This window comes from Eptatretus burgeri, chromosome 19 (genome assembly GCF_056783735.1).
Source record: "Eptatretus burgeri isolate ZD-2024b chromosome 19, Ebu_testis_v1, whole genome shotgun sequence".
In the NCBI taxonomy this organism is placed as follows: Eukaryota; Metazoa; Chordata; class Myxini; order Myxiniformes; family Myxinidae; genus Eptatretus; species Eptatretus burgeri.
The window spans coordinates 2,321,241-2,335,800 of NC_140979.1; the positions used below are offsets into that span (position 1 = coordinate 2,321,241).

General features: G+C 40.5%; 1 protein-coding gene across 4 annotated transcripts in view; it reads left to right on the forward strand.

Moving 5' to 3' along the window:
- The window catches only part of LOC147008407 (uncharacterized), a 58,726-nt gene extending 47,041 nt beyond the window's left edge, over positions 1-11,685 (forward strand). For all 4 annotated transcript variants that reach the window (XM_085864901.1, XM_085864899.1, XM_085864900.1 and 1 more), the window contains 3 exons: positions 37-99; positions 326-466; positions 7,436-11,685. In XM_085864901.1, the coding sequence (XP_085721027.1) occupies positions 37-99; positions 326-466; positions 7,436-8,631 (1,400 nt within the window). In that variant the 3' untranslated portion in view covers positions 8,632-11,685. The remainder of the gene's footprint in view (positions 1-36; positions 100-325; positions 467-7,435) is intronic.
- The last annotated feature ends 2,875 nt before the right edge of the window (positions 11,686-14,560 follow it).

Genomic DNA, 14,560 nt, shown 5'->3' on the forward strand with positions numbered 1-14,560 from the left:
TTTATTATTTATTTAATGGATTGTTTTGTGTTTCAGATTCTGCGGTGAAAGGGAAGATCGAGTCCGAGTTCGTCCGTGATTCGTTCCCTCGTTATGAAGGTTTGAACCACAAACTCATTCCCCATGTTATCATTTTATTAATAATAATAATAATATTATTCTGCAGAGTGAATGTAACAACAATATACCGGGTCCTTGTTTTTCCCCTCAAGGGACAAATCCCCATCGAGTTTGGAAATTAATTGTTAAAATGGGAATCCCATCCGACTTATACCTCATGACGTCATCATTCGATTCCTCTTTACTCTCCTTCACACCAACTCAGATGAACGTTTACTCTCTTCGTGGGACCCCTGCACCGGCACACAATGGCCTCGTCATTTCGAGGTCGACGGTGGGATGTTCCACCTGCCCGAGGAACTTCTGGCTGATGAGACGAGTGACTCACCTGTACCTGCGGGTGAAGGTACGCTCATTGATTGAACCGACACCCGCCCTGTGAAGCACCAGGACGAGAGTTTATAGTTTGTCCGGTATTTATCATGGAACAGGAAGTGAAAACGTCATGATGTTTCCTTCCGAACATTCACGACCGAAACCGCTGCTCGGTGGCCTTTTTGACCCCCGACCTTTAGCACGGTGTCCCCCAATGCAGCACACTCCGCAGGACACCAGGTTGGCATCCCGGGTACAGCCCGGAATCTTGGCCATGCTGACACAGATTATGGCTGACGTGAAGGGCAGGATGGGGACTCAACTTGGCGGGAAGTTTGACGCGTGTCTTGGGAACCTGCGACAAATTGTGGAGTACGACGTGTGGGCAGCGTGAAAAGGTAGTGATCAGGTGAGGGGTGAAACAGAAAGGATTGCTCTGGGGGATTAGAAGGGAGCGGTAACTAAAAGACTCCGTGAGACAGAGCCACGGGAGATAGATTCATATAAAAGTGAGTCGGAGAGGGGAAGACAGAGCAACTGAATGTCAGGAGTGAAGTGGGACCACGAGAGAAAGAAAATACAGACACCAATGTGCCCTTTGTGGTGTTTTATGGGTGAAACCTACAATACCTTCATCAAGTATTCACACCCCCTGACTTCTTCACATTTTGTTGTGTTGCAGCCTGACTTCAAAATGGATTAAATGACTGTTTTCATCCCTGTTTGTTTGTTTGTTTGTTTGTGAACAGTATTACGGACAAAACTCCTGGACGGATTTAGACGAAACTTGGTGGGGGGATGAGGTGTGGTCCAATGATCATGCCATTAGATTTTGGACTTAGTCCAAAGTCCAATATGGCCGCAATGGCGGGCATTTTGAAAAAATATTTGAATTTTTGTTTTTGCATTTCTTCATGTTTTAAGTGATTTCCAACCAAAAATAAATAAATTTGTTAGAGAAAAAAAAATAGAAAATTTTGCAACTTTTTTTCAAAAAAATTTCGATTTTATTTGAAAAAGTATTTGAATTTTTGTTTTTGCATTTCTACATGTTTTAAGTGATTTCCAACCAAAAATAAATAAATTTGTGAAAGAAAAAAAAAATAGAAAATTTTGCAACTTTTTTCAAAAAAATTTCGATTTTATTTGAAAAAATATTTGAATTTTTGTTTTTGCATTTCCACATGTTTTAAGGGATTTCCAACCAAAAATAAATAAATTTGTTAGAGAAAAAAAAAATAGAAAATTTTGCAACTTTTTTTCAAAAAAATTTCGATTTTATTTGAAAAAATATTTGAATTTTTGTTTTTGCATTTCTACATGTTTTAAGTGATTTCCAACCAAAAATAAATAAATTTGTTAGAGAAAAAAAAATAGAAAATTTTGCAACTTTTTTTCAAAAAAATTTCGATTTTATTTGAAAAAATATTTGAATTTTTGTTTTTGCATTTCTACATGTTTTAAGTGATTTCCAACCAAAAATAAATAAATTTGTTAGAGAAAAAAAAATAGAAAATTTTGCAACTTTTTTTCAAAAAAATTTCGATTTTATTTGAAAAAATATTTGAATTTTTGTTTTTGCATTTCCACATGTTTTAAGGGATTTCCAACCAAAAATAAATAAATTTGTTAGAGAAAAAAAAAATAGAAAATTTTGCAACTTTTTTTCAAAAAAATTTCGATTTTATTTGAAAAAATATTAGAATTTTTGATTTTGCATTTCCACATGTTTTAAGTGATTTCAAACAAAAAAAAATGTTAGAGAAAAAAAAAACTTGGAAATTTTGCAACTTTTTTTTGAAAAAAATTTCGATTTTTTTTTTGGCATTTCTACATGCACGTCAATCTAGTTTAGTTTATTCAATCGTGGTTCAGGAGAGTCTGATCCATTTTGACCGACAATGAATAGGACATCAGGTTCACTTAAGTGACCCAGCACTATTGGCGGCGGAGGTTTTGCACTCTACCGAGTGCTCCCCCTCCAGTCACATTTCCTTCTGTTCCAGCCTGACTTCAAAATGGATTAAATTTAAATGTTTTCTCACTGATCAACACAAAATTCCCCCCAATGACAAAGGCAAAACATATTTTTCTCAGAAACTTTGAGAAATTTTTACAAATTAATGAAAAAGGAAAATCTGAAATGTCTTTCGTCAATGCGTGTTCAACCCCCTGAGTCAATACTTCGTCGAAGCGCCTTTGGCAGCGATTACAGTTTCAAGTCTTCCTGGGTATGACTGTATCAGCTTTGCACATCCGGATTTGGGGATTTTCTCCCATTCTTCCTTGCAGATTTGTTCAAGCTCTGTCAAGGTGGATGGGGAGCGTCGGTGAACAGTAATATTTAATCTTCACCACAGTCTCAGGTCTTTTACACTCTGAAGCAGGTTCTCCTCAAGGATTTTCCTGTATTTGGCTTCATTCATTGTTCCCTCCATCCTCGCAAGTCCCTCAGTTCCTGCCACTGAAAAGCATCCCCATAGCATGATGCTGCCACCACCATGCTTCACAGTGGGGATGGTGTTGGATGGATGACGAGCTGTGCTCAGTTTCTGCCAAATGCAGCGCTTTGCATTCAGGCCAAAGAGTTCCATTTTCATCTCATCAGACCACAGATTATTTCCCTCATGCTCTCAGATTTCCTTTTTATAAACTCCAGACGTGCTGTCATTTGCCTTTTTCTCAGGAGTGGCTTCTGTCTGGCCATTCTCCCATAAAGCCGAGATTTGTGAAGTGCTGCAGAGACTGTTGTCTTTCTAGCAAGTTCTCCCATCTCAGCCAAAGAACTCTGTCATTCTGTCAGAGTAGTCATTGGGTTCTTGGTCACCTCCCTGACCAAGGTCCTTCTTGCCGGGTTGCTCAGTTTAGTTGGATGGCCAGCTCGAGGAAGAAAGACTGTGAGTAGTTCCATGTTATTTCCATTTCCTAATGATAGAGCTCATTGTGCTCTTGGGAACTTTCAACACTCTATAAACTGTTTTATACCCTTCACCAGATCTGTGCCTCCTCACAATTCTATCTCGGAGTTCTACGGACAGTTCCTTGGACTTCATGGTGGAGTTTCTGCTCTGACATGCACTGTCAACTTTGTACTGAAAATAGAAAGGTGTGTTTCTTTCTATATAATGTCCACTCAATTGAATTGGCCACAGGTGGACTGCAATCAAGTTGTGGAGACATCTCAAGGATGATTGAAGGAAATTGGGTGCACCTGAGCTCAATTTGGAGTGTCATCGCAAAGGGGCTCAATACTTACAGACGCAAGACATTTCATATTTTCACTTTTAATTAATTTGAAAGCTTTCTAACACCCTAGAATGGAGAAGAATTCCAGTTCACAGGTCTCGCTGTCTCAGAGATAGGTTGAATTGGGGTTCTCCGAGCCATGAAGGACAATGCGTGACTGGAAGCAGGTGAGGAAAGAGTGGAGGAACAGGCAGGCTGCCTTCGCAATAAGGCCAGCCAGGAGATGCCTGCTTTGAAGTCATCTCCAAGACAACAGCAGGGAAGTAGATTTGGCGAGTATACCGACCAGGAGATTGGAGCGACCAATACACAGCGGGGTGAAGTTGGTTCTTTGTAGTCAGCGAATGGGGTCGCGAAAGCATCCCAGGCTCGGCATACAGTGGACTCCCGATTCCTCCTTTACTGTTTGAGTCAGTTTTAAAATTAACTTTGTCACATGAAATTCAGAGAATGTGCCTTTCTTGCAGCACATTAAATTGAGCAGCTCAGGGGAAAGCCTTTCTCCCCCTTGTCTCCTCCGTTCCGTCTCTTACATTATTCCTCTCTCCTGTCTCCTGATCCAAACTGTCAGTATTTTATATCTTCCTCACTGTCGGTGCCTCTTACATTAAGAGTTGTTTATCATTGCCAAGACCAATGCAGCTGCTGTCAGTGTCTCTTATCTCGTTTTGTTGCCATTGCTGAGTCCGATTCGGCAGCATCGTCGGTGTCTCTTATCTCGTGTTGTGGTCACTGCTCTGGCCATTTCAGCCTTGCTTGGTGTTATTGTGATCCGTCCAGACTTTTAACAGGTAAAACGATTCTTTAACCAAAGTACAAAACAATTCCTTCACCCCAGTACAAATAACTTTCACCCACAGCACAATTAAACATGTTATACTGGTCCGAAACCCGATCTGGTGAAATAACACAATTAATATGTCTGTAACAACAGGAATGAATAATAATTCATGTCATGTGTTCAATGGGGTGATGTAAGAGACTGGGAAAAAGCGCGGGAAAACCCGGAATTAATTTATTTATTTGACTTTAAACCTGTTTAAGTTTTTATTTAAATTGAATTTCCACTTGAACACTTCAGAACACAAATCTCTCCTTCAAAATACTTCCAAGAACCGAGCTGTATATCGATGTATAGCACGAGAAGGCGTGGCAGGTGAGAGGGACAGTGTCAGGGTGAAGGAGATTCTGCCAATATTATGTGGCGACGTCAGTAAACTTCTGGATTTTTAAAAACGATCTTTAAAATCATTATTTTATTAAAATTTAAATAAAAATATATTTGAACACTGCATGGGATGTCGTATTCTGTGAACGCTCTCGTTACCTCCGTCACTGAAGGTGGACAGAGGTTATGTTTCCACCCCTGTCCGTTTGTCTGTGAGCATGATATCTCAAAAGGTTGGGGACGAGTTATGACAAAAATCGGTGGATGAGTTCTGCAGGTGACAAGAACAAGCCGATTCGATTTTGGTTCAGGTCTGTATTCCGATCCGACCCATCAGTGGGATACAAAACGTAAACTGTTCAGCATGGCGGAGGTACGCGCTCCACCGAGTTCTGTTCTTGTTCGTGTGGTGTTGCTGTATGACAGGCTTTATGGGCCGAACGACCTCCTTCTGCATCAAAGTTCCTTGTGCATCCAAGTGTAAGTCTTTCACGAACCAGCTGACCAGGCCCAACGTTCGACTGGAGGTGGCAGGGATTTGTATTTTGCTCTTGGTGCCGACACTGTGCGAGTACGTTGTGTTTTTATGGGTTTTTTTCTCCGCAACCGCTTGTAGAATTGAGAGGAAATTTTCACTGCAGGTGCGACTGCTCGTGAAGAATGTTTTCGTGATGATTATGACGTCATAGGGCACGTGGTGTGGTTGCCATGTTGGGAAAACTTTGGACCTCTCTTTCTCTGAAACCATACCAAGGAAATAATTGAAACTTGGCGCATGGCAAGTACAGTATTCGTAATGGGAAATAAGCGTGATTTTAAAAAAAGACGTCATAGGTGCCTTCGTTATGACGTCATAACTGCATCTATCTATAATTCCAGCAATCTGTGTGTGTGTGTCTGTGACCGCTGTTTCTCGACAACCACTGGTCCGATCTAGTTGAAACTTGCCAGCTATATTGCTGGGGACCTGAGGATGTGCCTTTTCAAGCTTTGATATTAATCGGACAAGTGCTTCCCAAGTTATGGCCATTTATTTACCAACCAATGACATGACACGTTGCTGCGTAGGCGTGGCTGCGTCGGCCGGTGCGCGGCCGGCCGACGATGACGTCACGGGCCGTGCCGGTTACATGGCAGCGAATGTCATGGCAAGCAAAGACAGGGAGGGAAACTTGATTTTAATTTGGATTTTAATTAACTCTGTGTGTGGAAGTGTGGTTGTCGCGACAACGCGAGAGCGAAGGAACGGCCTGTGTGGTTGTCGTTTCTGGCACGCGGTTTGAAAAGTTTTCTAATTTTTTTTGTTTGCGCGTACGGCCACGCACCTACGGGCATGCACTAGTATGTATAATGCAACATCAAAAAAAATTGAAGGCCATCTCGGGATAAAATGTGTCACAGAAGGAAAAAAAAATGATGACGTCATCAGTCACATGATTCAACAGCCATATTGTTCGTATTTTTTCACCTTCAAAAATCTTCTCTGAAGTGGCTGAACGGATTGAGGAGAAATTTTACACGTATGACCGCCTATCCGTGAGGAACAAAAGGTTCACACATATGACATGGTTTGGCAGCCATATTTGATTTACCCGAAAACCTATAAAAAAAACATCTCCAGAACGGCTGGACAGGTCGATGGGAAACTTCACACAAATGTTCCCCAAGCCGTCGGTGTCCAAGTTTGTGAAGGAATAATTGATAGGTCACATGGTTTGGCTGCCATATTGGAATGAAGAAAAATATTAAATGATGTTGTCTCTGGAATCACTTCATCAATTGACCTGAAACTTCACAATTATGATCTCGTTGTGACGGTGAGTAAATGTTTTGAGTAGATGGTGCATAAAATTTCATCTTGATCGGATGCAATGTCTGGCAGCCAGATTTATTTAATTTATTTTAAATCTGGGAGATATATATATATATATATATATATATATATATATATATATATATATATATATATATATATATATATATATATATATATATATATATATATATATATATATATATATATATATATATTTAAATATATGGCTACTTGGCTGTTCCTGGATGGGTTTGAGGGTAGAGGAGCAGCAGCTGAAATGTGAATCTTATCCAGGTTCCTGCTGATGACTTCATCTTTGCTTTTCACTTGTTTGGGTTCCTTCTGATACAGGACTGTACCTATTTGTTCTTCCATTTGATTTGAATTGAATTAATTTGAATCCCGTTCTAAATCCAGTTGAATAATAACGAAAAACGTCACTGGTCAGGGTCAGGTGTCCAATCAAAACAGGGTTGCATCAAAGCGGGACATCTTGGTACCCGGTCATCAGTTCCAGCAGTTCTAATTATATCTCATATTTAATTACAAAACACACCAGTACACAAACACCACACAAATGTCTGGCGAGGGTCTGCAATCTCTGGTTGTTCTTTTTCTTGTTCTCTGTATAATAATTCACACAAAATGTTCAGTTAACAATGGTAATATTGTTCAGAATGAATGTGCAAGGTAAGACTATGTGCTCTACGAGTGCTATTCAAGTTGTAAAACTGATTTATTGATGTTTTTGCTCAATTGTCTCTTTGCAGAGAAAAAATTTGAAACGTCTTCACGTGTCAACTGTTCCTCGTCGGTGGATGGAGAAGTTTATTTCGATCATCACCCGACAGAGACTTTGTGTCAAGATGGTGACAAGTTTCGAGTTATGTCGACAAACAACAACAACTGCGACAGGTGGATCGATGTCTTGCAACAGGAGAAACAAAGAAGTGAGAAGACAAACAAGTTTTCTGTTCCCAACAAAGACTTCGCTTCCTCATCGTGTTTAAAAGGAGGTGTAAAAATATGCACAGGTGAGACGTCACTCAGGTGCAGTGTGTGTAATAAGGGATTTGCTTCTTCTTCATATCTGTTGATACATCAAACGTTGCACACCGGTGAGAAATCCTACAAGTGTTCACAATGCAGGAAGGCCTTTTGTTCTTCATCAAGTTTATATCATCATCAAAAAATACATTCGGGGGAGAAACTCCACAAGTGTTTTGTTTGCAACAAAGCGTTTAATCAGTCATCACACTTGTATACACATCAAAGAATACACACTGAAGAGAAACCTTACAAGTGCTCTGTGTGCAACAAATCGTTTAATCAGTCATCACACTTGTATACACATCAAAGAATACACACCGGAGAGAAACCCTTCAATTGTTCTGTGTGTAACAAAGCCTTCACTCATTTATCAACTGTGTCAACACATCAAAGAATACATACCAGAAAGAAAGCCTTCACTTGTTCTGTGTGTAATAAAGCATTTTATCAGTCATCACACTTGCATACACATCAAAGAATTCACACCGGAGAGAAACCCTACAAGTGTTCTGTGTGTAACAAAGCGTTTAATCATTCATCGAACTTCCATCGACATCAAAGAATGCACACCGGAGAGAAACCCTACAACTGTTCTGTGTGTAACAAGACCTTTACTCGTTCATCAACTGCATCGACACATCAAAGAATGCACACCGGAGAGAAACCCTTCAATTGTTCTGCTTGCAACAAAGCGTTTAATCATTCATCGAACTTCCATCGACATCAAAGAATGCACACCGGGAAGAAACCCTACAACTGTTCTGTGTGTCACAAGGCCTTTGTTCGTTCATCAACTCTGTCGGCACATCAAAGAATACACACCGGACAGAAACCGTTCAAATGTTCTGTGTGTAACAAAGTGTTTAATCATCCATCATCTGTATCGAGACATCAAACAATACATAAAAGCAAATAATTTCCAGGAACAGGTGCGAGTGGAAGATGCCACACATGGGATGGAAATAGCAGCAAATCCAGCGCCATCCATTGCAAAGAAGAGAAATGAAAAATACAAAAAGACACGTCAACAAATATATAACGTCAACTGGGAGAAGGACAAAAGAGTTGGAAGATTGTAGAAATATCTGGAAAGAGTTGGGGAGAGACAAAGAAGGCACTTTGCAGTGGATTGGAAGACGTCATGTTAACTGGGATGGAGAACGAGTCAGAGAACAGTCTGCAGAAAGTCTACACCCCCTTTCAAAATTTTCACCTTTTGATGCCTTAACTGATAACCTGAATAATCTAAACCTGAATAATCTGAATAATCTAAACCTGATAACCTGAATAATCTAAACCTGAATAATCTGAATAATCTAAACCTGATAACCTGAATAATATAGTTAATGCCTTAACTATAACCTGAAATTAAATCAGACTTTTTAGACCTTTATTTACACATCATAACCCACAACTTCCAAGTGAAAAATAAATTACACAAATTTCAGAAAATTAATTATAAACACAAAACTAGAATATCTTGGTTTGAGGAGTGTCCGCCCCCCCTAAAAACAACAATGGTAAACGAGCTCAGGTGGAACCAATCACCTTCACAATCACATTCCAGATTAATTGGCCTCCACCTGTTTAAATTGTGATTCTGATGATTTCAGAATAAAATCAGCCGATCCTGTTGGTTTCCTCTGCTGGGTAGTGAATTTCACAGCAAAGACTCAACCATGAGAACCGAGGAGCTTTCAGAAGACGTCTGGGATAAAGTTGTGTTAATGCGCAGATCAGGGGATGGGTGTAAAAATATTTCAAATACCTTGAATATCCCTTGGAACACAGTCAAGACAGTCATTAGGAAATGGAAGGCGAAGGAACCACCAAGACCGTCTCGATGAAGACCGTCCCTCCAAACTGGATGACGAAGCAATGAGGAGACTGATCAGAGAGACCATCAAGAGGCTTTGAAAGAGCTGCATGTCTTTTTGGCAAAGACTGGTAAATGTTTACATGTGACAACAATATCCCAAGAACTCAACAAATCTGGCTTGTACTGGAGTGTGGCAAGAAGGAAGATATTACTCATAAAAGCCCATCTTGAGTCCCGTTTGAGATGTGTAAAAAACTATTCCAGAGATTCCGAAGCCATGTGGAAAAAGTTTTGTTGTCTGACGAAACCAAGATTGGAAATTTTTAGCCGAAATGCAAAACGCTACATTTGGCGCGTACCCAACAAAGCACATCAACCAAAGAACACCATCCCTACTGTGAAGCATGGTGGTGGCATCATCATGTTATTCAGATGTTTGTCATCAGCAGGGACTGGGGCACTTGTTAGGATTGAAGGGAAAATGGATGGAGCAAAATACAGAAAAATCCTGGAGAAAAATCTGCTGTCCTCTGCAAGAAAGCTGAATTTGGGACGGATGTTCACCTTTCAGAATGACAACGACCCGAAGCACAAAGCCAAAGCTACACTGGAGTGGGTGAGGAACAAAAAGATAAGTATCCTTGAGTGGCCCAGTCAGAGCCCCGACGTAAATCCAATCGAAAATCTGTGGCTTGACTTGAAGGATTGCTGTCCATTAACACTCCCCACGCAGCTTGACTGAGCTTGAACAGTTTTGCGCAGAAAAATGGGCAAATATTTCCCAATCAAGGTGTGTAAAGTTGGAGGAGACCTCGACCAACAGACTCACACCTGTAATTGCAAACAAAGGTCTTCCACCAAGTATAAACTCAGTGGGGTAGACACATATCCAACCAAGATATTCTAGTTTTGTATTTTTAATTAATTTTCTGAAATTTGAATAATTTGTTTTTCATTTGGAAGTTCTGGGTTACGATGTGTAAATAAAGGGGGGGAGGGAGCTGATTTAATGTCATTTAATTCCAGGCGAGAAGGCATCAAAAGATGAAAATTTTGAAAGGGGGTGTAGATTTTCTCTCGGAGCTGTAAATACCCAACACCAAGGACACTCGAAGAAGATGGCAGGATGGAGTCAATAAGAACAGGTGCAGCTTCTGTAAGGTAGAAATAGAAAACACCATCACCTTCTCTCGGGATCTAAAAACCTCATCTCAGAACACCTGTACACACAAAGGTACAACAAGGTATCGAGAGCAATCCACCGACACATGTGCAAAAACATAAATATCCCAGTCTCAGAGAGCTCTTGCAAGCACGAACCAAATGTGATACCAGGATCTGAAAAAAAGAAAGTTAAGAGAATCTGGAAGCTGAAGAGCACCGACATTGCTCCAGTGATAATCGCAGCAACGGGAATGATGAAGAACAGGAATGATTCTGTGACAATATGAAAACGACAACAATTATCCAAAGCAATTTATGAGAAGAGAAAAGAGCAGAACAAGGATCTGGATGGGATTGAAATCCTGACAAAGGAACAACAAAACATCGAAGGGAAATGCCTCGAGGGATCGCCTTTGTCACAATGACGTCATCACTTCATCTCTTCACAGCATAATTGTTCATCCAAAATCAGATGGAGATTTATATTTGATGTTTTATTGTCTTGTTGACTTCATAAAAAGGTTTTGCGTGGAAATTCGGGAATTTCACTGCATTCAAATCGGGAATGATTATAATGTGGGTCTTCGCGATTTTGCGAACAATCTAAGGCACCTCGGGCAAAAAAAATATCAAAATGTCTGCCCAAACCTCACGATCCCCCTGTCCCAAGGGTACGACATGTAAAAGGATCAATCCCAAAAAGGGAATCACTGCACCCCTTAGCTGGGCATGTGAACAAGTTGTGGTTGTTATAGTGTTCAGGATTTTCCATGGGATTCCCAATTTTCGGTACTTGTTTGGTATTTCTTCTTCTAAGCTTGATTTGATGGTTTGTTCTTCGATTTTCTTTCCCAGCACGGTGAGATGTTCCGCATCTAATGTACTTCTCTGTCATACGTTTTAAATGTAATTTTATGAATGATATTACACAAACAATGACGTCACAATGTGAGAAGTACAAGTGAGTCATTAAATTTTGGCAGCAGAGTCTCACCTTGCATTTCTTGATGCCAATGAAACCAAGTCCGTCACAATCATTGGAATTGCCAGCGATGAAGCTGAGTCTGTGGTTCTCTTACTCTCACACCGGTGGTCTCTCTCTCTCTCTTCTCCAGGTTCATTTCTGGCCCTGGCACCCCTCTGCCTTGCTCTGCACTCCCACCCTCGAATTTTGCTCCAAAGGGCTTTCTTGGTCTTCCAGTGACCAGCTTCTGTTGAAACTTCCAAAATCCAGGTTCCTTGCTCACCTCCACTCATTTGCTTCTCCTTTCTGCAGCCTGTGGAACCAACTTCCTCAGATTTCAATCTGACTCTTCCATCTTCAAGATGGCTGTTCTCCAACACCCCCCATCCATACTCATGTTCTTTTCTCCCCTCCAAGCCTTCCTTTCCTCCCCAAGCCCTCTCCAAAATAAAAGCCCTCCACAAGACGACCCCTTCCTTTCCAGATGAATGTGCTTTCCCCCCTTATTCCTCAACATCCTTTTCTTATGCCATTTCCAGTTTTCCTTTCCACTTCTTGCTGTGTTTGAGCTTGCATCCAGCTTGTTGACCCCTTGTCCACCCAACTCCCTGTTACCTCATTATTCCCCATGAGGATTGCGTAAGTTTCGGAAAAGGTAAGGTTGAAGTAAAATTGTGGAAGTGTATGGTGAATCTGGAACGGTAAACGCAGACTGAAGCTGATGGATTAATGAAAAGTACCAATTAGAGGGTGGAGAGATACGTGGTTTCAGGAGGTGTATAGTTCGGAATGATACAAGGAAATTATTATTTTCCAACCCCAACCCTAACCCCCTTATTCCTTTCCATCCTGATGGACCGGGGGCCCGCTTGCAACAGAGCGCGATATTTCAATTTTAGTGTCGCGATCGTCGTTCTCGGTGATCTACTACAATCTACATCGACTAAAATCTGCAGTGATCTACAATCCACAAGAAACACCCGCATGGGAGTGTGTTTTTTTTAACTCCCGGAACAAGTTGTTCAACATCCATGAGTTTGATTAATTAATTATTTAGCGACAACATCCTGTTTTCAAGTTATTCTGTCCAGCGGTTTATTCTCTCGAGGTTTTCACACAGAGTCTTCTGTCTATGTCATAATTTCACAATTAAATTTCTTTCAATTATTTTCTCGTGAATAGTTCTCAAATTGAATTCAATAGTTTGACTTCCGGTTCTTGGTTTGGAGCGACGGCAGCTTCTCTCAGGGGTCTCTGCCGACTTTCTCAAAGTTAAGTTTCCCGTCGTTATTTGTCCCGTTTTGACTGTTTATTTTCTCACCTACATGCTCGCTGTGTGTTCCTAATTCAGTTTTGTTTTAAAAATTATCCTATTTTGTGAGTTTTCGTCGACCTTGTCTTATCGGGCCCCTTGGGGCCGACCCGTCCTACCCCTCTCGGTGTACGATCGTTTTATTTGTATTCTCTCCCTATTACCATCAATTCCTATTTTCCCCACTTTTCCCAACAACCGCCATCTATCCCTCTCAACAACACACTGCCTTTCTTGTCTTAAATTCAAAAAATTAACAAAAAAAACAACAACCCTATCTTCCCCCATACCCACGAGTATCGATCCTTCTTCTTCTTCTTCCTCCTTCTGCCGGCACACCATCTTTCTTCTTGTTGAGCTGACCCACTCTCACCATTACCTTCACGATTTCTTCCTACTATCTCCCATTCCCTAATTTCACCTAATCTTCAAATATCCATAAAAAAAATAATAATTTCCCTTGTATCCTTCCTAACCATACACCTGAAACCACGTGTCTCCATCTCCCCTCTTCCTGGTACTTTTCATCGACCTATCAGCTTCACTCTGCGTTTACCGTTCCAAGTTCACCGTACACCTCCACGATTTTACTTCAACCTTTCCTTTTCCGAAACTTACGCAATCCTAATTAAGATTAATAATCATAATAAATAAATTCACTTTTAACTACAAAAAGAAAACATCACACCACACATATTCGACTCTCCCACTAGACAAAAGGACGGGGTCCTGACGACACACGTACTTAATAGCGAACGCAGTGAGCTTCATACTTAACACGTGCACATGAGAGAATAGGAAACAACAACAACACAATACCCCCTGGCTATTTGGAATCCGTGTCGTTGGCTATGACCCTTTTGCTTCCGGTTGTTTTTTAACGCTGTGCGGTGTATAAACACGATTGGGTTTTATTTCTATCTTGTGAATATTACTTAACGTGTGCACATGAGAGAATAGGAAACAACAAAAACAACACAATACCCTGGCAATTGTGAATCCGTGTCGTTGGCTATGACCCTTTTTCTTCCGTTATTTTTTTGCTTCTGGTTTTTTTTTGTTTCCGGTTTTTGTCATGGGGAATGATGCATGCCGGGAGATAAAGGCATCGTCGGAGACATGAAATACCCAAATAATATCAGACATGGTGTATATTTCTTCCACTGATTTTAATAAAGATATCTTGGAAGCCGCTCGTCCGATTGACATCAAACTTCGAAAAGGCACATCTGCGGGGCCCCGGAAATATTCCTGGCAAGTTTCAATCAGATCGGACCGGCGGTCGTCGAGAAACGGCGGTCGCAGACAAACAAACAGACAGACACACATAGAGATTGCTGGAATTATAGATAAATATCTCACCTGTTCACTTAATTATTATTATATCTCACCTGCACACTTAATTATGATTATATCTCACCTGTACCCTTAATTATGATTAAATCTCACCTGTATACTTAATTATTATTATATCTCACCTGTACCCTTGTTTATTATTTATTAAATCTCACCTGTATCCTTGTTTATTATTTATTAAATCTCACCTGTACCTTTGTCTACTTGTCGTAACTGCGAGGAATCTGTGA